A 20,368-nucleotide genomic window follows, 5' to 3' on the forward strand; every position below is an offset into this window, starting at 1 on the left:
CTTTATTGATCCATTTTACCTAAAAAAGAAAGAAAACACCCACTTCAGCCTACATCAAACGAACCTGAATCCTTCATCATCATGATCCCACCTGGAAAGCCTTTGGCTATTTGGGGGAAAAAAGTCGGGGGCCCCCTGCAAGATTTATTATTCAGTCTTAACGGTATAAACGAGCATTCGAAAGATTTCAGCCCAAGAATGAAGACCCTCGAGTCCTTGCAAGGATCTCTGCAGCCAACAATGTAAATTATCTACTATCCGATAGCTGGTGAAGATAAGTCCGAACTTAGTTTTCTACCCTCGTCAGACTAGCACAAATCATGCAGCACTCTGGCTGGTATTAAGATTTAGGGCTTCTAAAGATTTAACTTCGAAAGGGTTCCTTAATATGCACTCTGGATGGTATTAGGATTTAGGGCTTCTAAAAATTTAACTTCGAAAGGGTTCCTTAATATGCCCACCAAAAACTAGAAAAATGTTTAAAACAGGTAACCAACAATTGATGGCTGCTTCTAAATAAGCCTAGCCGCCAAAACCCATCTAAGGGATGCAAATGAAATGTTAAACACAAAGGGAAGACAATGAACACAATTTCTCTCATAATACTCAAAAATAATAGTATCATTGCAGTTTACTGCAGTCGATACATGCCGAACTCCAGCAATCTAAACTGGCCGGAATTTCTCCTACTCTCTCCACAATGAATTTACAAACAGAACCAAGCCCATGCTTTCAGTGGTGGATTTGAAGAAGATATCCATCCTGCCACCCATTGAGATGGCGGATCTTATTCAACCTTCTGTAATTCATCATGCCCCAGCTCAGTAACCATATCCTGATACACACAACAGAAGTGGCATAATGTTAAGCGACCTAGGCCAGAAGAGAGAAAATCTAATGCACTTGAAATTCAAACTATGGAGAAACAAGAAGTCTAAGGACAGGTAAATTAGGTCGTCAAATCCAAAACCTGAATTGTCCATAGGGTTTCCAGCAGGCACCGGTTCAGGCTCCTTGATGTCAACAACCACAACATCGGACGTGAGGAAGGTCCTTGCCACAGAGGCTGCATGCTCCAAGCAACATCTCACCACCTGAATTGGGAAAAATAAAAGCTCATTACATGAGCTACCATCTCAGAACATATGAACACTCGATTTGATTATGCTGACTCTACAAACATTAACACTTAAACAGCATGGTCCCAACCCCCAACCTGCACAAAGATGCTGCAGATCTATGGGAAGTTACTACAACTTCACAAATCTGTTATGTCTTAAATTGTTTGGCTCAGGCAAGAACCACTATACAAACCTCCTGGCAAAATTTTACTTCCTGCCTAGCTCTCACCTTATTATTGTCACAGTACAAATAACATTGAGATCACATTACTTTGGGAGTGTAGGTAAGTGTCATGTCTACACTCGTATAAATTGTGTCCAAAACATGAAATGAGGATGAATAGCCCATCCACGTGTCCTGGAAATAGAGCTCAACACAGGAAAGCAACTTACCTTGGTGGGGTCAATTATTCCAGCTGCCATCAAGTCCTCGTATTTTCCAGTTGCAGCATTATAACCATATTTTGGATTGTCACTGGATAACACCTGAAGAAAATGGTGCATCATAGTTAGATGATTATGATTGCTACTAAAAAAGGGCAGCCCAGTGCACAAGGTTCCTGCCAATGTGGGGTCTGGGGAACCCAACCGTTGTGCCAAGACCCACACCCTCGTTATGATTGCTAATAAAACAAGAAAGTTAAAATGCATACACTATGCCAGCCCAAATGGGCTATGTATGAGCAAATACCTTCTCAACGACAACACTTCCATTAACACCAGCATTCTTGGCAATTAACTTCAGAGGGTAGCTCAAAGCCCTTTTAACAATGTCTGCACCTACCTGCCAACAATCCGTGGTAACCTAGTCAGAGTCTTTCCAAGACACCCATTAACATTAGTTCCTTAAAGAGTTAATATGAATCACCTTTTGCTCATCATTTTCGAGGCTGTCCTTTATGGCATCAACCTTTGCCGCAAGTCTCAACAGGGTGCACCCACCACCAACTACAATGCCCTCCTCAACAGCTGCCTAAGAAACATAACAAGTATTTCTAGACTTAGTTCCGGTAGCAGCAGGCAAAAGAAGAAAATGCCCTTTTGTAGAAAAAAATAAATAAAATCTGGTTTGCTCAAGAGTCACAGTCCAAAAGATACCTTTGTTGCATTAAGAGCATCTTCCACTCTCAATTTTTTCTCCTTAAGTTCTGTTTCTGTTTGTGCTCCAACCTATCCATGTTCATCACAAACATTAATAAACACAAATATCTAAAATTTTCACATGACCAACTGAAAGCCCCATGCATGTTTGAGAAATCTACCTGAATGACAGCAACACCACCAGAGAGTTTTGCGATTCTTTCATTGAGCTTCTCTTTCTCATAATCTTGTTCTGCAGCCTGCATTGACCATCACAATGTAAAAGATATTGGACAACTACAAGCAGCAAATACCAGAAAAGAAGATTGAAATTCTATAAATTCACCTCAATGAGGTTACGGATCTGAGCAACTCGCTTATTTACTGCTTCCTGTGTACTTCCATCACCAACAATTGTAGTGGCATCCTTGGTGAGAACCACCTTGGCAGCATGACCCAAGACTTCCTTCTCAGCTTTGTCGAGGGATAATCCAACCTCATCTCTAATTACAGTTGCTGAATCAAAGAAAAAATGTTAGAACCCAGAACAAATATATAAAGGGACAAATATATCTTCCATTCTCCTACAATGACTAAAAGTGCAAAAAAAAACAAATCTATAATTTCCAAATATAAGAACTAACCTCCAGTCAGAATGGCAATGTCATCAAGGTACTGGCTCTTTCGCTCTCCAAATCCAGGAGCTTTTAGTGCAGCAATCTTCAATGCCCCTCTGAGTTTGTTCACAACAAGAGTAGCAAGTGCTTCCTGTTCAATATCTTCAGCAATGATCAGAATTGGGTATCCCCCCCTTATGGCATCTTCCAGAACATTGATGAGATCCCTTGCATTTGTGATCTTCTTGTCAACAAGAAGCAACTGCATGAACAATGCACCACCATAAGTCAGGTGCCTATACACAAGTAGGTCTACAAAGTAAAAATCTCCACCAAAAGAGTAAACATTATGAGGACTGTGACACGACAACATACCTTGCAGTTTTCATATTCAACTGCCATTTTCTCACTGTCCGTGACAAAGTAGGGGGAGATGTAGCCTCGGTCAAATTGCATTCCTTCAACAACATAGAGGCTATTCTCAGCACTTTTTCCTTCTTCAAGAGTGACAACACCCTTTCTGCCCACTTTACTCATGGCTTCTGCTATCATATTTCCTACTTCATAGTTATTTCCTGCACTAACTGCAGCTACATCTGCTAGTTCACTATCTTCAACCTGCAAAACAATATCATATGCAATCAACCTTATATTTAAAAATCCAGGAAATTTTTCAAAAGCCTACTAAACAGCCTTCAGGAAACCCATTTAGAAAATAATGATCATAATCATAAATACTAATAAAATTTGAACATAATCTACTATTTTGTTCACTGAGACAACAAAAGAAAAAAGAGGTCTCTATGCACAATGCCAACTACATTGACTGAAAGTGACCATCTCAGTCTACCTCCTTTGACATTAACTTGAGCTCAGCAACAAGAGCTTTGGTAGTCTTCTCAATTCCTCGAGTGATTTGAACAGGGTTAGCACCAGCTGCCACAACCTGGTTGAAACAACCCATTGTTAATTATTTAGAAAGAAATACTTTCAAAGCTCCCAAAGCAAGCAAAGCAAAAGGAACGTCTGCCAAACCTTGACACCTTCAGCAATCAGACCTTGCGCAAGAACAACAGATGTAGTTGTACCATCCCCAGCCAGATCATTGGTCTTTGCAGCAGCTTGTCTCACCAACTTGGCTCCAATGTTCTCAACAGGATCCTCTAACTCAACCTATAAGACCAACATGAAGGAACAATGGCATTCAGCAAGCATTAAAAGAAGGATTCATTAGACATTAAAAAGAATGTGACAATAAATCAGACCTCCTTGGCCACGGTAACACCATCATTAACAATTTTGGGGGAGCCATACTTGCTCTCCAGAACAACATTCCTGCCCTTGGGGCCAAGAGTGACCCCAACCAGGTCTGCAAGCTTGTTAACACCAGTCTGCAACGAACAAAAAGAGGAACTTACAAATTTGTAAAGCACAACATAATTTTTTCTCTGAGAGCCAAACTGAACTCGCATTCAAAATCTCACTTGGAGTTTCTTAATGGCTGATCCATCCTTGTTGAAATACAACTCCTTAGCCATTGCCCTTATCTTGGGGAAACATCTTCTTGAAAGGATCACATTGTGTCTCCTGCCACTAAAGGAACTGGAAGAAATGGAAGCAAAAGAAGATAGATTCTCGGAAGAGCTAGAAAACTTCTTGTCCATTGCACGGCTGCCAGCAACCGCCAGGGAACCAACAGAAGACATGGTGGCAATAGTCGACGCCATTTACTTTAACAAACCTGAAAGTCAGCAACATTATTTATCTTAGAAAGCCCACCCAGAGGAATATTTACACAACATGCACGATGCTAGTGCTACAACAAATGAATACAGTAAGAATTATCAAAAAAAAAACAAATGAATACAGCAAGGCAGTAATCATGAAAATGAAAGAAACATTGATTCCAATCTAAAAATGGCAATATAACTTTTGATTTCGCTGGTTGCTTATACCCAAATCAAGTTTCTCATCAATTACCCACAGCACCGGTAAGTCATTCATTATTTGGGTTTTTCTCCTTTTTGGGGGGATGGTTAACTATGCTTTTAATTATCACTAGTGCACTCTACCAGTCTACCGCAATTAATAGTTCTCAAAAAAACAAGAGCAAGTTCCAATGCATGCTGGGCAATTCTTTCAAGTCTAGACTCTAGAAAGCAGAAGGCATTTTCTTCCCTCCACCCTGTGTGGTCTTCGCGTCTGCCCAAAAGGATTTTCTTCTCTCCACCCCCAGCCCCCACCATGCTATCGATTGAAGATTCCAGTAACATCAATGCAGGAAACTCACTTTTCCGAACTTACGTTGGCACTTCTTAGTTAATAGAGAACTCTTTAGAAACTCAAAGTTAATTAGTTTGCATAATTATCGATCCATAATAAAAGACGGTGTCAAATTGCAAAGTTATCCATTATAATGGACGTAACCGCTTTCAAAGTAAACATAGAGACAATGAAAGAAGACAGGTAGATGAAATATCTCCTATGGACCTCAACTGAAATACCCTCCTTTTCTCCTTTCTTTTTCTGAAGGCTCCTTTTCTCCATTTAAACTAAATTCTAATTCACACGAAACATCAGATTCGATAATGAGAAAGAAGAAAATTGAAACTTTAGCGCAAAGAATGCTATAACAATAACCGTTGAAACCAATCCTCAGCCGGAAATTAAACCAAGTAACCAACAATATTCCGTAACTTTGTCCTTGTATATGGTAAAAGCATTCAAGAACTCCCCAATCTAATTAGAACTTAGCTCTAGAGAACAAAACAATAATACTCAAGTAGAACAGGCTCGCGAAAACCCTAAGTCCGCTTGATAATTTGTACAGTTGACGAAAAACACACAGAAACAGAAAACCAGGAAGCTCACCTGATAATCGCTTTTGAGGAGCTAGGGTTTTGCAGCGGCGGGTGGATAAGTAGGGTAGGAGTTTAGCCTTGCGGAACTCCGGCAATTCAGAAATGTAAGGAGATAAGATGGATTTAATAAAATGGTAAGCAGCTCTGGACAGATGTGCTTACATGAGAACGATTTTTTAACCGTCGGATTGGAGTTCCTTTGTTCACCGTTTGTGAAACTTGTATACACGTCTGTTCCATGGATTCCAATCTGAAGGCCAAACACTCGTTCTTTTGTAAGCACGTGCTTTGTAAATCAGTTTGTTTTCTCTTGAAGCTTCGGAATAATCTGGGCCGTTGGACTGAAAAATAGATATCCTTCTGTTTGGCATGCATATATGGAACAATCTAGAACATTTATTTTCTCCTCTATAAGAGACGGATATTCTAGAGTTGCAAGAGGGACTATAGAACCGTACTTTGAGTCGGACCGCCTGTGGGCTGGCAGGGAACGTGTTATATACACAGCCCGCCGGTTACAGTGAATAAGGCCTTGTTTGGCATATCTTTTTGTGTGGATTATCGGCTTTTTAGAAGCATGGCAACTTGCATTTTGATATTTTTTTATTTGGTTGGGAAAAGATTCATTTCAAACATTAACTAAATGGTCTTTAAATTGTTAAGATCTTGATATAAAAGCTCACATCGTCTTTAAAATATTAGACCATAAGATCTTTCAAAAGATACTTAGTTACAACATAATCAAAATATACTCCTCACAGAGCGCACCCTACTGACCTCACAACCCCATCCCACCTTGTATTGGAAATATCTTCTTATGTGAGGTGCACTCTGTGAGGAGTATAGGCTATGTTGGGCCTATAGGTCCAGCGTGGCATATACAAGAAAATGGCTTGGGCGGACAAGTTTGGATTCGCTCATTGCTAAGTGTGATTCATGTGGACCTCACAATACATTTCAGCCGTGCATTGAAAACACCTCCCCATCAATAAAAATTTATAATTACAAAGATATTCCATATATGAATAATTGTGTACATTAAAATTCATATTAAATGAATTTTTAACATTTTTTTGAACTTATTGTCTATCTTGTTAAGTTTTTTTGTTGAAATTCTTGTATTTTTTTATTTAGAACATAAAAAAGCAAATAAGTGAATAAAAAAAGTTAAAAAATTACAGGTCCATGGGTATGACCAACCAATCATGACATGAGCCCACTTAGGACTCGGGCCTTGGTTGTGTCTCTTAAGTCTTAACAAATTCATGCCAAGCAAGCACAACCTTAAGTCGTGATCATTTTATATTACATAAAATGCAACACATTTTATGCATATATTATATGTTTTAATATATGTATATATATAGTTGGTGTCACATCACATGGCTTCTACTTTCTGTTATGGGCACACCATCCGGCAGCGCACTGCGGAGCAGTCATAGGCAGCAGCACGCACGGCAGCAGGTACCGCCTGGCAGCGCCGCACAGTAGCACGCACCGATAGCGTGCAACGCGCACCGCCAGGCAGCAGCGCGCACCCACCCGGCACAGCACGGCAACGGCACCATGGCGCGCAGCACGCACTGCCAGGCAGCAGCGTGCACCGTGCACACGCCCGGCACCGCACAGCGGCGGCACCGTGAGGCGCGTGCACGCACCGTGCGGCAGTGGCACCATGAGCCGTGCGCACGCACCCTGCTAGTAAGAGTGAGTTACCATTAGGAGTAGGTAATTAGGAGTTTGCGTTCAAGTTGGAGTTTGAGTTTAATTAGGAATTCCCTTCTGTAATCTCCTATTTAAGGACCTACGAATTGAAATAAAGGCATTCAGTTTTTCAACAAAGAAAAGAGTGAAGGGAGTTTGGGTGGTCTCTTGGACAAATCACCCATTCAGTTTCCGCAATAGGGTCTGCATGCAAGGGAAGGCAGGGCATTCGCACCGTGGATCGGCCCGTGACGGGATCCTACGTGCGGGACCATAACAAATTGGTATCAGAGCCAAACGTCACGGGCGATATGGAGCAGTTGTCTTCCAAAGTCCACGAACTGGAACACCAACTTGCAGAAACCAGCATGGAGGTTCGTGAAGTCAGGGAAGACATCCGGGAGATGCGATGCCTGCTAGAAGCATTCCTCTCCAACAAAGAAATGAGTTCGGAGGGAATCACCAACACCAACAAACGCCGTCCAGACTGGCAGAGGCATGCAGCGAACAACAGATCGCTGCCCCTACAGCCACAGTTATTTCCAAGGATCAACGCACGAAGGATGAAACTGTAAAGTCTCCTCCTTTGGCCGAGGACGATGTCACGAACATTATAGTAGAACCCGCAGAATGCGCTCATTTGACGGAGACAGGTGGGCTTGGCGATGTTGCTGGGGCTTTACCGAAGGCCTTGGCTCGGCGTGGACATAAAGCTATGGTTGCGGCACCACAGTATGGTAACTATACAGAAATCCAAGAAACAGGAGTGTGCAAGAGATGTAAGGTGGAGGGGCAGGATATAGAGGTAATTTTCTTCCAAGCTTATACTGATGGCATAGATTTTGTGTTCATGGACAGCCCTATGTTTCGTAATATTGAGGAAAATATATATGGGGAAGGCCGAGAGGATATTTTAAAACGCATGGTCCTCTTCAGTAAGGCCGCCCTTGAGGTCCTCGACTGTAAGCATACCCGGTGCATTCTTATGATCCACGACATAGCACACCGGGGTCGTGGTCCAGTACGTGATTTCTGTTATGTGGATCTTCCACAAAACTACTTCAAACTATATGACCCAGGAGGTAGGGAACACTTCAATGGCCTTGTGGCTGGCCTGAGTGCAGCAGAGCAGGTAGTCACTGTAAGCCATGGTTACGCCTAGGAGCTGGAAACTAAAGAAGGTGGCGGGGGTCTGCACCAAATAGTCCAGCGTTATGCACTGAGAGACGAGGCAGTCCCTGTTGTTCATACTGTTGGTGGACTAAGAAATAGCGTGCAGCCGTTTGATCCATTCGCAGAGTCCCAAGCCATGTATCCTGAACACGAGCTTGAAGACAAGCTCGTAGTCCGGGAGGGGTGTAATGTTATGGGCACACCATCCGGCAGCGCACTGCGGAGCAGTCATAGGCAGCAGCACGCACGGTAGGCCGCACAGCAGCAGGCACCACCAGGCAGCAGCGCGCACCGCACGCACCGCGCACCCACCCGGCACCGCATGGTAGCGACACCATGGCGTGCAGCACGCACCGCGCACACGCTCGGCACCACACGGCGGCGGCACCATGAGGCGTGCGCACGCACCGCGCGGCAGCAGCACTGCACACACGCACCACGCGACAGCGGCACCATGAGTCGCGCGCACGCACCCGGCAGCAACAGCAGAGCGGGACCCACACGACAGCTCATAGGGGTGGGCCCATCCTTATCAGGACACATCAAGCCAACTCGCCGCCAGCTTACCTTATCCTTATCTTTATCTAATCTTATCTTTATCTTAAGTAAGAGTGAATTACCATTAGGAGTAGGTAATTAGGAGTTTGAGTTCAAGTTGGAGTTTGAGTTTAATTAGGAATTCCCTTCTGTAATCTCCTATTTAAGGAGCTACGAATTGAAATAAAGGCATTCAGTTTTTCAGCCAAGAAAAGAGTGAGGAGAGTTCGGGTGGTTTCTTGGACAAATCACCCATTCAGTTTCCGCAATAGGGTCTACACGCAAGGGAAGACGCAAGGGAAGGCAGGGCATTCGCACCGTGGACCGGCCCATGACGGGATCCTACGCGCGGGACCATAACACTTTCTCCCTTACCCTAATTGAGAACTCTCAGCCCCTCTTTCATATAGCCTTTTTTGCTCTTTCGTGAAACCACCCCATCAATGTCTTCTCCCTCTCTAATTTCAACATCTTAGCATGCCCAGCCCAACCCAGCCTTCTTTCCTCTGTGTTTATCCCATCCTAAAACTATTTATGATGAAGGGTGATTTGGCCCGACCTAGAAAAAAGGGGACACGTGGATATGACCTAACCAAGAGATGATAGCTCAGCCTAACATGCCTAGTTCGCAACAGTTGAGATCGAGTATTTAGTCACCTCGGTGCAAGGCCACCTCGGTATAAAGTTCACTTCGGCATCAAGGCACCTCGGTATCCAATCCAATTCGGAACTAAAAGACCAAAGTACCAGCTCGGGACCAACAACTCGAATCGCCACGTAACTGATTCCCACATAACCGACTCCAGAGGGTTCTCCAGCGAATCCCGTCTCTCTCGAGATCACGATGAGCTAACAGATCCCAACTTTTTTGAGATCACGATGAGGACTTATCCCGACTTCCCCAGAATCGGAAGTGGAACGATAAGCCTTACTTGTATACTGCTCCTCCGGAAGCAAAACGAACTCTATCTCCACACCCGAATATTCCGGAGCTCTTTCTTGAGCTCCACGACTACGCCAGTATATAAAGGCACCAACCCCAAGGGTGCAAGGTACGCGTGAATTTCTACTTTCTAGCTCTCTAAGCTCTCCATTCAGCTCGCATCAGATTACTGACTTAAGCATCAGAGCGACCTCGCTGGGTTAGCCACCCTGGGTTCTCTAATCCTGTCTTGTAGATTTACTTAGCTCATCGTCCGACTGGAAGCCAGATCATCCTCCAGCAGGGAGTAGTCAGATCGCGCAACATCAATTGGCGCCGTCTGTGGAAAGACGATCAAAAAGCCTTCTTCACAATCAACAACTTTCCATTGAAATCAATGGCATCTTCCAGTCACGTCGGACAAAGCAGTGAGATGAATGTCTCTAGGGGGCAACCTCAGCTTCCTTCTGTGTGCATTGGCCAGTTCACTATACCGCTTCCTGCGGCTGGGTTCCCAACATTGACCATGCCACAAAACACCACGCAAGTGAACGCCCCATTTCCAATGGTAGGCACAACTTTTGCTGAGCCGTTTGTGGTTCCCCTAGGAGTTCGACAATCTCAGTTCAACGACCTGGTGCATTGTGTGCGAGCCATCCAGGTCCAGCAGTTCCAGCAGTACATGTTCTACCAACAGCAGTTCCCTTCACTGCCACCGAGCCAGCAGTCGGTTCCACCAAGGCACCCAGGGACCCAGCAGAACCAGAACCGACCTTGCGTGAATCAGGACATCACTCGATCTCCCCACCGAGGCAAGGAGACTTCCCAGGTCCTAGTTCCTCCCAGGAGTCAAGTCTCACCTCGCGGAAGGAAAGACAGTTAGATCACTCCACTTGCTTCACAGGGCAACCTCGGAAACAGGTCCGGGGACACTCAGCCCAACAGAGCCATTCTTCCTCAACGTTCGCATCAAGAAGGTGGATCGCTTGCAGGTAACCGGTTCGGGGTTCTGGGTGCGAACTCAAGGCAAGGCTCCTCCGTCCACGACAGTTAGCCCCAGAATCCCACAAGGAACCAGGAGCTACTTCGTGGCTAAACAGTACCAAAGCATACCGAGGTTAGCAACACCAATGCAGAGCCGATCAATAAGCAGCAATGGAGGCATCGCAAGGCACGCCGAACTTTAGTACATAACAGCCAGCTCACAAGACCAAACCAACAAGAACAGGTGAAAGGTAAAGAGGAGGCGAGCTCGGTAGGTACAAAGACTGCTCATCTACTCTCCAGGTCGTCCCCTTTGTCTTCCGAGCTCTTGGCAACCCCGATGCCCAAGGACTTCAAGATGCCTCCCCTGGATAAGTATGACAGATCTTTTGATCCTAATGATCACGTGGATTTCTTTTAGTCCCAGATGCACCTAGTTGGGGCTGACGAGTCCTGCATGTGCGTAGCTTTCTCCACCACCTTCAAGGGAGTAGCTCAGACTTGGTACCAGAACCTTGCTCTAGGATCAATCAAGAGTTGGGCGCAGTTCGTGGAATTATTTACCTCGCACTTCATCACCAGCAAGAAGTGCCCGAGGTCGCAGGAGAGTCTGCTTAACATAGTTCAGAGAGAGGGGAGTCCATCAGAAGCTACATCAAGCACTTCAACGACACCTTCCTACAGATCCCCGACCTAGAGTTCAAATGGCATGTGGTGGCCAACAAACCTAAAGACATCACAGAATTCCTCAAACTAGCCGACCAGTTCATCGGAACCGAGGAAGAGATGAATCAGAAGACATACAACCCCGTGGAAAAAAGAAAAAGAGACAGTGACAACATAGGTGATGATGGGCACAAAAGAAGAAAGAGTATGTCCCCGAGCAGGGGAGGAAACAAGTCTGGGAGCCGATCTCCTTCGCGATCTCGCAAGTCAGGTCGATGCTCCAGGACCCCACCTGTTGAAAGCATGAACTACACACCTCTCAACATTAAGCGAGGAGAAATATTGATGGCCATCAAGGACTCTTCATTCGTGAAGTGGCCTCCTAGGTTGAGGGGAGATCCCGCAACAAGAAATAGGAACGTCTACTGTCACTTTCACAGAGACCACAGGCACAGTACGGAGAACTGTAGAAACCTCCGCGACGAAATAAAGGAGTTCATTCGCCGCGGGTACCTAAAGAACTTTGTACATAGAGAAGAAAAAAACCAGGAAAATCAGCCAATAGATTGGCAGGGGGACCAGAGAAGGAATGATCTCGAGTCCAGTAACAAGCAGAACGAGCAGCCGCCACGGTAGTTGCCCGAAGAGAGACCGATCCGCGGGGTAATCAATATGATTAGTAGCGAGTTCATCATCGCGGGATGTACTACGGCAGCAGGGCGAACCTCAGCCCACGAACTAGAAAGCGAGGTACCGAGTAAGACAGGTATATGGGGAAGGTATGTACGAGCTCGAGATTCTAGAAGGGAAGCAAGTACCTCGAGCGTGGAACATCGGCAACCTAAGAAGATACTACTTGTGATCACCGAATTGGAGAGAGGACTACGAGTCACTCCCGGAAGGCTAAGGGCCAGGATGCCGAGCTGATATCAAACCTCGGCACTATGATAAGTCCTAGTCGCCTCTTCGGCACGGGCGGATAAGTTATAGGCAGACAAGTCCTAATCGCCTCTTCGGCATTGGCAAATTAGTTCTCATGCCTAAGGCATAGACAGTTCGGGTACAAACCCTACGACGTCTGGCCCATATCGGCACATAAATACAGGTTGATTCCATTTGAGGTCGGACCCAACGGTTCAACACTAAGGGATAACTGACACCTAGGCGAGTAGCCCGTGCAGACAGGTCGGGTATATACCCTACAATGTTTGCCCACCTCGGTGTACAATATGCGAAGTTACCCCTATTCGTAGTCCAGCTTGCTAGCTCGACAGCTCGGGGTTATCTACACTTGGAAAAATTTTACTTCAGTTATCCCTATTCGTAGTCCAGCTCGTTAGCTTGACAATTCGAGGTAACCTACACATTTTTACTCCTATTTGGTTTAGTTCGTGCAGTTCGGGAGTTGTTTACACTTGGGAAATTTTGCACAGAGATAGTCAAAATGCTTATATTTCATTGATGTAAAGTTTGAGTACAAAAAAAAGGAGGGAGAAACTTCCACTATGAACCGAGCTCAGAGGCTCGGGATATACAGTATAAAGGATCAAGAGGCTTCTAGTCATCTCGGGGCTCCTCGCCCTTGTCTGAGGCTTCGGTAGGAGGGTCCATCTTCATGCAGCTCTCACCAGCACCGGTCTCCTCGACGTCATCGAGCAGGTCGCTATTGCTTCCTGCTTCGGAGTCCGGATCTTCAGCAGCTTCGGCGGTCATTTCCTTTGTGATCCTCGAGGTAGTTATGGATCTAAGATCAAGCTAGGGGAACTCACGTCGGGTCAGCCACCTACTAAGCTTGAAGCCTTTGCGGTAGCTCGTTGTCCCCACCTCGACCATCTCCCTTCGGTACTCTGCCGAAGTCTTGTATTCCTCGATGGCCTTAACCTTGGCCTCCTCCACTGCTTGAAGGAGTATCTCAGTCTGCTCCTTTACATGAGCCTCGAGGTTCTCCACCTCCCTCTTCAATGCTGCCTCCCGCTCCGCGAGCTCCTTCTTCTCGGACATCAGCAGCGTGATCAACTATATCTTAGCCTGTGCATCCTTATTCAGTTGGTTGTTTTCGCTACTGGCTAAGTTAAGCTCGGTGTGAGCCTCGCGGGAAGACTCCTCGGCCACGAGGGCCCGTTTCAAATTCACCTCGAACTGATAAGTCAAGGCATGGATAGCGGAGTTCACCTACCAAGAGAAGAGAACAAGCATCAGTACATGAGAAGCTAAGTACAAGATAAAAGAAGATAAGTCATAAAACTTACCACCATGCAGTGGGTAGCCGCTCGGGCTCCGAGCTGAGCAATCGGCAGTTCGGCCCATCCAGCAACCTCCTCAGCATACACCATGCTTTTGCTCTTGAGGAGGCCGTATTTTAGAGTCAGAATGCTCCGAGCTGCGTCATCGCTGCTTGAAGAAGTGGCAGTTGTAGGGGCGGGCTCCGAAGACATTGCCTCCTCGGGTACGCGGGGCGGGGATAGCTTCCCAGATTCATCCTCGACCAAGTCAATCACAGGAGGTTGCTCGGCGGATGATGGCAACTCGGGCTCTAGAACGGCAGCCAGTGGAGACTCAACGCTTGCTCTTTTCGAAGCTCGCTTCTTCTTCCCCTTCTTCATACTCCCAAAGAGTTCAGTCGCGGAGATGTCCATGATAGCTGCAACAAAAATGAACTGTTAGAAACAGTACTGAAATAAAACAAAGGGCGACCTACCAGGACTCAAACCGGCCTGCACGAGCTTCTCCTCGGTCACATAATCCACGAACTTCAAGCCGAGCTCCGCCCAAGACCGGAGTGCCTCCCTTGTCTTCAGGTCCAACCTGACATCAGGGTCTTGGATGGCCGCCCTCCAATGGGTCGGGAAAGGCCACTCCTCAGTGTTATGGACCACAAAGTAACGCCTTTTCCAGTCCGGGACCTTGTTCGGGAGCTCGTGCAAGAGTTTGTAGCCCGGATGTGGTGACAGGTAGTAAGTTCGCCTGTGTTCGGGCAGAACACAGGATGAGTTCTTTTTAATATAAATAATGGAGGAGAAAATGTCGAGGTCGAGAGGAAGGTTGTAGTCGTAGAAAAGGGAGATTGTTCCTATTACATTACGGATGGAGTTCGGGTGCAACTGGTTTATGGTAATGTTAAAAAGCTTTATGACTTCGACTATCAAGGGGTGAAGTGGAAGACGAAGACTAGCTACGAGTTGTTCCTCAAAGATCACGATCTCGTCGTGACCGTGCTCCCAAGGGAAGTTGCCTAGGGGGATACTGTAGACTAAGTTGTTTGGAAGCTTATACCAGGCTAATAGGGACAGGAGCCTGTCCACCATCATCTTTGACGGGCCAAAGTTATCTGGCACCCGACCTCAATGCGAGGTGGAAGCCAGGTCACCAAAGGCCTCTCGCTCCCCCCGGGGTGAGTCCACCTCGGAAGGACCGCGGACCGCATCTTGACCCGAAGTAACATCCTCGGCAGGACGAAGACCGGCCTGAGCCGAGGTACCTACCTCGTCTCTAGCGGATTCACTTCTCCCATCTATAAGACTATTGAAACTAAAGCTAGACATGGAAAGACACGAAATCGAAAAGGAAAGCTAGGGAAGACTCACCAAAGAGAGACCAAACTGGAGAAAGGAAGATGACCTCGAGAAGACACCGAACTGAAGGGCTCGAGCGCGACCTCAGAATGCGAATTATCAGACTTGTGGCAAAGAAAATGAGTCCCTAACCCCCAATTTATAGCCGTTGTGTCCGAGAATCAACGGTTGAGATCGTAGTGATCCAACGACTCCTAGGAAAATCGGTTGCGTGACCCCCGAGGTTGAAATCGGTTTAGCGCATGTTTTGACGTCCGCGGAGTTTATAGATGGCGTGACGTCCGTGCATAGACTAGACGCGACCTGGGTTATTCCTGGTTGAGTCGGGCGGCCGAACAGGTCCGACCAACGATTCGCCCAACAAGCCGCCTGGACCTCGTGCCAAATCCACCTGGACTCGTCATGAACTCCCCGCACCGAGTCAAGACCCCTAGCTTGGGGAGTGGGGGGCAATTGATGAAGGGTGATTTGGCCCGACCTAACGAAAAGGGGACACGTGGACACGACCTGACCAAGAGATGACAGCTCAACCTAACATGCCTAGTTCGCAACATTTGAGATCAAGTATTCAGTCACCTCGGCATAAGGCTCACCTCGGTATAAGGTTCACTTCGACATCAAGGCACCTCGATATCCAATCCAGTTCAGAACTAAAAGACCGAAGTACCAGCTCGGGACCAACAACTCGAATCGCCATGTAATTGATTCCTCCGTAACCAACCCCAGAGGTCTTTCCAACGGATCCCGTCTCTCTCGAGATCACGATGAGCTAACATATCCCAACTTTTCCGAGATCACGATGAGGACTCATCCCGACTCCCCCGGAATCGGAAGTGGAACGATAAGCCTTACCTGTATACTGCTCCTTCGGAAGCGAAATGAATTCTATCTCCACACCCCGGATATTCTGGAGCTCTTTCGTGAGCTCCACGACTACGCCAGTATATAAAGGCACCAACCCCAAGGGTACAAGGTATGCGTGAATTTCTACTCTCTAGCTCTCTAAGCTCTCCATTCAGCTCGCATCAGATTACTGACTTAAGAATCGGAGTGACCTCGCCGGGTTAGCCACCCCGGGTTCTCTGATCCTGTATTGTAGATTCACTTAGCTCGCCGTCCGACTGGAAGCCAGATCATCCTCTAGCAGGGAATAGTCAGATTGCGCAACATCAATTGGTCTCTCTACCAAAATCCAATTTTATTTAGCCAAGTGGCACCACTATCCCCCAATTTCACTTAAATTATCTATAATTCCTATTTATCTCTTGAGTTATCTTTAATTTAGTAATTTAATTCCTATTTATCCTCCCCCACTTTTCATTTATATCTATCTAATGAAACATTGAATTAAAAATTTAAGGATTATTTAAATATTATAACAAAATTATGTAATAACTTTAAAATATTTACTAAAAATACAAAAAAATAATTATAACATAATTAATAATATTATTAATTTTATATTTAAAATAGATAAATAATTATATGACAAAATATTTAATATTATGTAATAATTTTAAATAACAAATTTTTTTAACTAGTTACATATTATTTAAATATTTAAATAATGAAATATTTAACATAACTAGATTTTAAATAGTTAAAATAAGAAGTTATGTAATAATAGTATAACTTTTAATTTTATGTATTACGAAATTCAATAAATTAGTATAGTTTAAATAACTACATAATGATATTATTTAAATAATTAAATAATATTATAAATAACTATTTTTTAAAATAGTTTAAAAAACAAATAAAATATATTAAATAACGAAATTATGCAATAACCTTGAAAAATGCATATAAAAGACAAAAATAATTATAATAGATTTTATAATATTTGATAATAAGAATATAAAATATTAATAATTTTAAATTTTAAAACATTATTGAAATAATGGAAGTAGATTAAATAATTTAGAGGTATTGAAGCTTTCAAATAACAAAAACAGGTAATAACTTTCTTAAAAAAATAAATAGATATTAAAAAATAGAATAATAATTGCAATTATTGATGTGCTAATAACAAAAATAGTATTTCAATTACATCAATTAATAGTTCTAAAAAATAACTTTCAAAAAATATATATTTATTAATAATAATTTTAAATTCTTAATTTATATTTATTATATATTTATAAATACTAAATTTTATATTTGTTGTATACTTAGTAAATTTTTATTGTATTTTTGTGATAAATATGTTTTCAATAATTATGTATAAGTCTACTTTTGTTTTGTTATTTAATATAAATTTTCTAATAATTATTGGAGATTAAACTATTTTTATTTGTTAGATATTAGACTATTAGTTTAAATGAACTTATGAGTGTTCATGGATTGATTCATTTTAGTTGTAGGTTGTTTGACCAACCAAATTGACCTAGTTAGGGAGTTAGTCATCCAAAACCAACCGACCATTAGTGAAAACCAGCCAATTCGAGTTATATCAATTTGGTTGGTTGGTTCAAAAGATTTAAACTTAAAAATTAAATTGAAAAAATATAGTGGTGTTATTAAAAAATAAATTAAAAAAATTAAACTTACAATATAAAAATATTTTAGACTATGAAATATGGGAATTTCCCATATTCATATATTAAAAAAATAATAATATATATATATATATATATATATGGTCGAGTTGGTTTGGTTTTGGTCGAAATGACCAAAATGAATTTGAGCCGACATGGTCAGATTGGAAAATTGTTGAACCGAAACCTACCAAAAATACTAAAAAATCGACCAACTCGGGTCAAGTTGGGTTAGGTTGGTTAGTTTGGTCGGTTTCATCGATTTGATAAACAACTCTACTTGAAATTAATTATTGTTATTTTTTGTATTGTAAAAAATATTAAAAGTATTAGATAAAATATAACTAATTATTAATTATTTAAAATATTAAAATATAAAATAATTATCTACTCTTATGTGCTTCTGTTATTTAGCTTTTGCTTAACAAAGCATAGGTCTCCGCTAGTAATATAATTAAAATTATTGGAAAAGAAGCATGCCCCCAATTTGTATAGAGCCAATCCTAGCTTACACACATAAAACCTTTTTTCCATTGCTTCTTATCAAATTTATATTAAATCCCATACATTACATGAGTCGAATTCACTATTTCATATGTCACCCAAAAAGTTAGAAAAATTAGTAGCACCCCCACGAACTTTGATTATGGATGGCCAATTTTCTCTTCCATTCAATACTTAACTTCCTTGACCCCATCGAGTTGGGGATGAAGATTGCCTTGGCAATGACAGGATCGATAATGATACTCAACCAAGGACGAGGGATGGGGAGTGAATTCCCCCTACACTGTCTCAATTATAGGTACACACATATAATATTATTTATATAAAAGCATATTTAAAATATTTTGTATTTAAAAAACCCCCTTATTCAAGAAAATATATATTAAAAAATACTTTTTTATTGTAAAATTTTGGACATTCAGGTCCCTGATGAGAGTCCGTCTCCATTGAGGATTAGGGATGGAGGGTCATTTTTATCCCAAACAGGGATCAATATCAAAGATAGGGATTTGTTTCAAAGTTAGGGGGTCTAAGATGGGGAATATGGTGTCTCCCCCAATGCCATTCCTAAATTCGATGAATACAATCCATTTGGTTACCACTTTTATGATACTGGTTAATACATGAATTAGGGGTAATCGAACTGTGGGGCTCATTTTGTAGCCAAACCAGTAGTATTGATAACCAAAACCGAACCGAAACCTATCGATTAATCGCCGGTTCAGTTCGTCGATTTTTCGGTTTTTTAATTTTTACAATATTTATTATAAATATATATAAAAGATTATATTTTAAATAATAATTAATATATCATATATTATAAATATATATTTATATATGTTATGCATATTTATTAAATTATAATATATAAAAAATATAAAAATATAAAATATATAGAAATAAATGTATACTAGTCAGTTCGGTTAACCGCCGATTTTTGTATTGGTTATTTGAAACTGAACCGATACCTTTGATTTTTTTAAAATACCGAACCAAAACCGAATTGATTGGTTCGATTAACTGATTTTTTGACTATTTTACTCACCCCTAACATGAATCATATTTCACCAATCCGTTATATTCAATGCCATACCCATTGTTGGGTGCTTAAATCATTTCTTATAGCCCATCCCCACGTCCATCTCCCTACCTCTTCTCGCACCTCAACCTATAAGGTCTCTTTTCTTAATATGTATTGTATATGGTCTTCTATGCATATTATTCATCTCTTCCATTTATTACCTTTTTGGAGCTATTCCTATACATTTTTTTTATTGTATGATTTCATTTCTAACATTTCTTTTTTAATTTTATCACTCCTCCAATTTTTAACTGCTCTCATATTTTTTCTGATATGCTCATTCTTCATTCTTTGGACGTGTTTTATCCAACACTTTTGTTGGCCTTATATATATCATAAATATAGATTCTACATGATACCAAGGGCCAATGGGCATAGCATAGCTTCTTTCTTCACAATCTCTAAGTGAAAATATAATGGTGCCAAGTGCCAATATCAGTAATTTTCCGGTTTAGATCATAGACCGGAATGGGTTTGTAGCAGTTCAATCGCCCTTGTAATTGTACTTGTACTTATCCGGTTTTCCCGGTCGTCCAATGAATTGCCGGGCTTACTCATTACTCGAACCCGATTTTAAGCTTTACGCTGGGTTAATGTTTTTCTCGACCAAACCGGCTTTTGGTGTCTCCCAAAGCATATGGCCGCGGTAAGCCTGTAAGTCTGGAGTAGATCTCCTTCCGGTGATTCAGCGAACGGATGTGGACGACCCACCAAGGAACGCTTTCTTCCTTTGAGCTGCGACAGATAAAAAGAAAGTTAAACCACAGCAAGGCCGTAAGATTGTGGTTGATTGGGGTGTTTGTGGTTAGCTTTGCTTAACTATTGCATTCGCATTTCACCGTGACAAGTTTGAAGAGCAGTGAGACGAGACAATGATCTCCTCAGCTAGAGTTTTGGGTGCATTTATTCATAAGTTCTCAAATGGGTTTTCCTTCAAATGCTCCACCTCCTTCCCTCTCCAAAGTAAGTTCTCCCATTCTCTCTTTACAGAACTTCTGGGGGCTTTGTC

At 42.7% G+C, this 20,368-nt stretch overlaps 2 protein-coding genes across 3 annotated transcripts in view; one reads left to right on the forward strand and one right to left on the reverse strand.

The window, feature by feature from the left end:
• Positions 1-574: 574 nt before the first annotated feature.
• LOC104592091 (ruBisCO large subunit-binding protein subunit beta, chloroplastic) lies at positions 575-5,828 on the reverse strand. Its single transcript, XM_010251273.3, has 15 exons — positions 5,690-5,828; positions 4,303-4,559; positions 4,084-4,209; positions 3,854-3,991; positions 3,669-3,764; positions 3,194-3,436; positions 2,846-3,080; positions 2,548-2,717; positions 2,384-2,461; positions 2,220-2,291; positions 1,990-2,094; positions 1,813-1,905; positions 1,515-1,607; positions 971-1,094; positions 575-835 (listed from the first exon to the last, which is right to left on the reverse strand). Exons 2-15 carry the CDS (start codon positions 4,543-4,545, stop codon positions 822-824), a joined length of 1,830 nt encoding a protein of 609 aa, XP_010249575.1. The 5' UTR covers positions 4,546-4,559; positions 5,690-5,828; the 3' UTR covers positions 575-821.
• A 14,160-nt stretch (positions 5,829-19,988) lies between these two features.
• LOC104592093 (YebC-like protein) overlaps positions 19,989-20,368 on the forward strand; it is a 37,433-nt gene continuing 37,053 nt past the window's right edge. Inside the window, exon 1 of one of the 2 annotated variants that reach the window (XM_010251275.2) lies at positions 19,989-20,322. In XM_010251275.2, coding sequence (XP_010249577.1) covers positions 20,232-20,322 — 91 coding nt within the window. In that variant the 5' untranslated portion in view covers positions 19,989-20,231. The remainder of the gene's footprint in view (positions 20,323-20,368) is intronic. The other variant, XR_016079631.1, reaches the window with a different exon arrangement.

Source organism: Nelumbo nucifera, chromosome 8 (genome assembly GCF_055504915.1).
Source record: "Nelumbo nucifera cultivar China Antique chromosome 8, China Antique-T2T, whole genome shotgun sequence".
Lineage (NCBI taxonomy): Eukaryota > Viridiplantae > Streptophyta > Magnoliopsida > Proteales > Nelumbonaceae > Nelumbo > Nelumbo nucifera.

What these genes read in the sequence shown, in the direction of transcription:
- LOC104592091 (XM_010251273.3), bottom strand. Translation starts at nt 4,545, where the DNA reads ATGGCGTCGACTATTGCCACCATGTCTTCTGTTGGTTCCCTGGCGGTT. An exon ending in CAGCCATTAAGAAACTCCAA is followed by an intron (nt 4,210 to 4,302) that starts GTGAGATTTTGA and finishes TGTTCGTTGCAG; the next exon opens with ACTGGTGTTAACAAGCTTGC. An exon ending in GAAGTGTTGTCGTTGAGAAG is followed by an intron (nt 1,608 to 1,812) that starts GTATTTGCTCAT and finishes CATTTTCTTCAG; the next exon opens with GTGTTATCCAGTGACAATCC.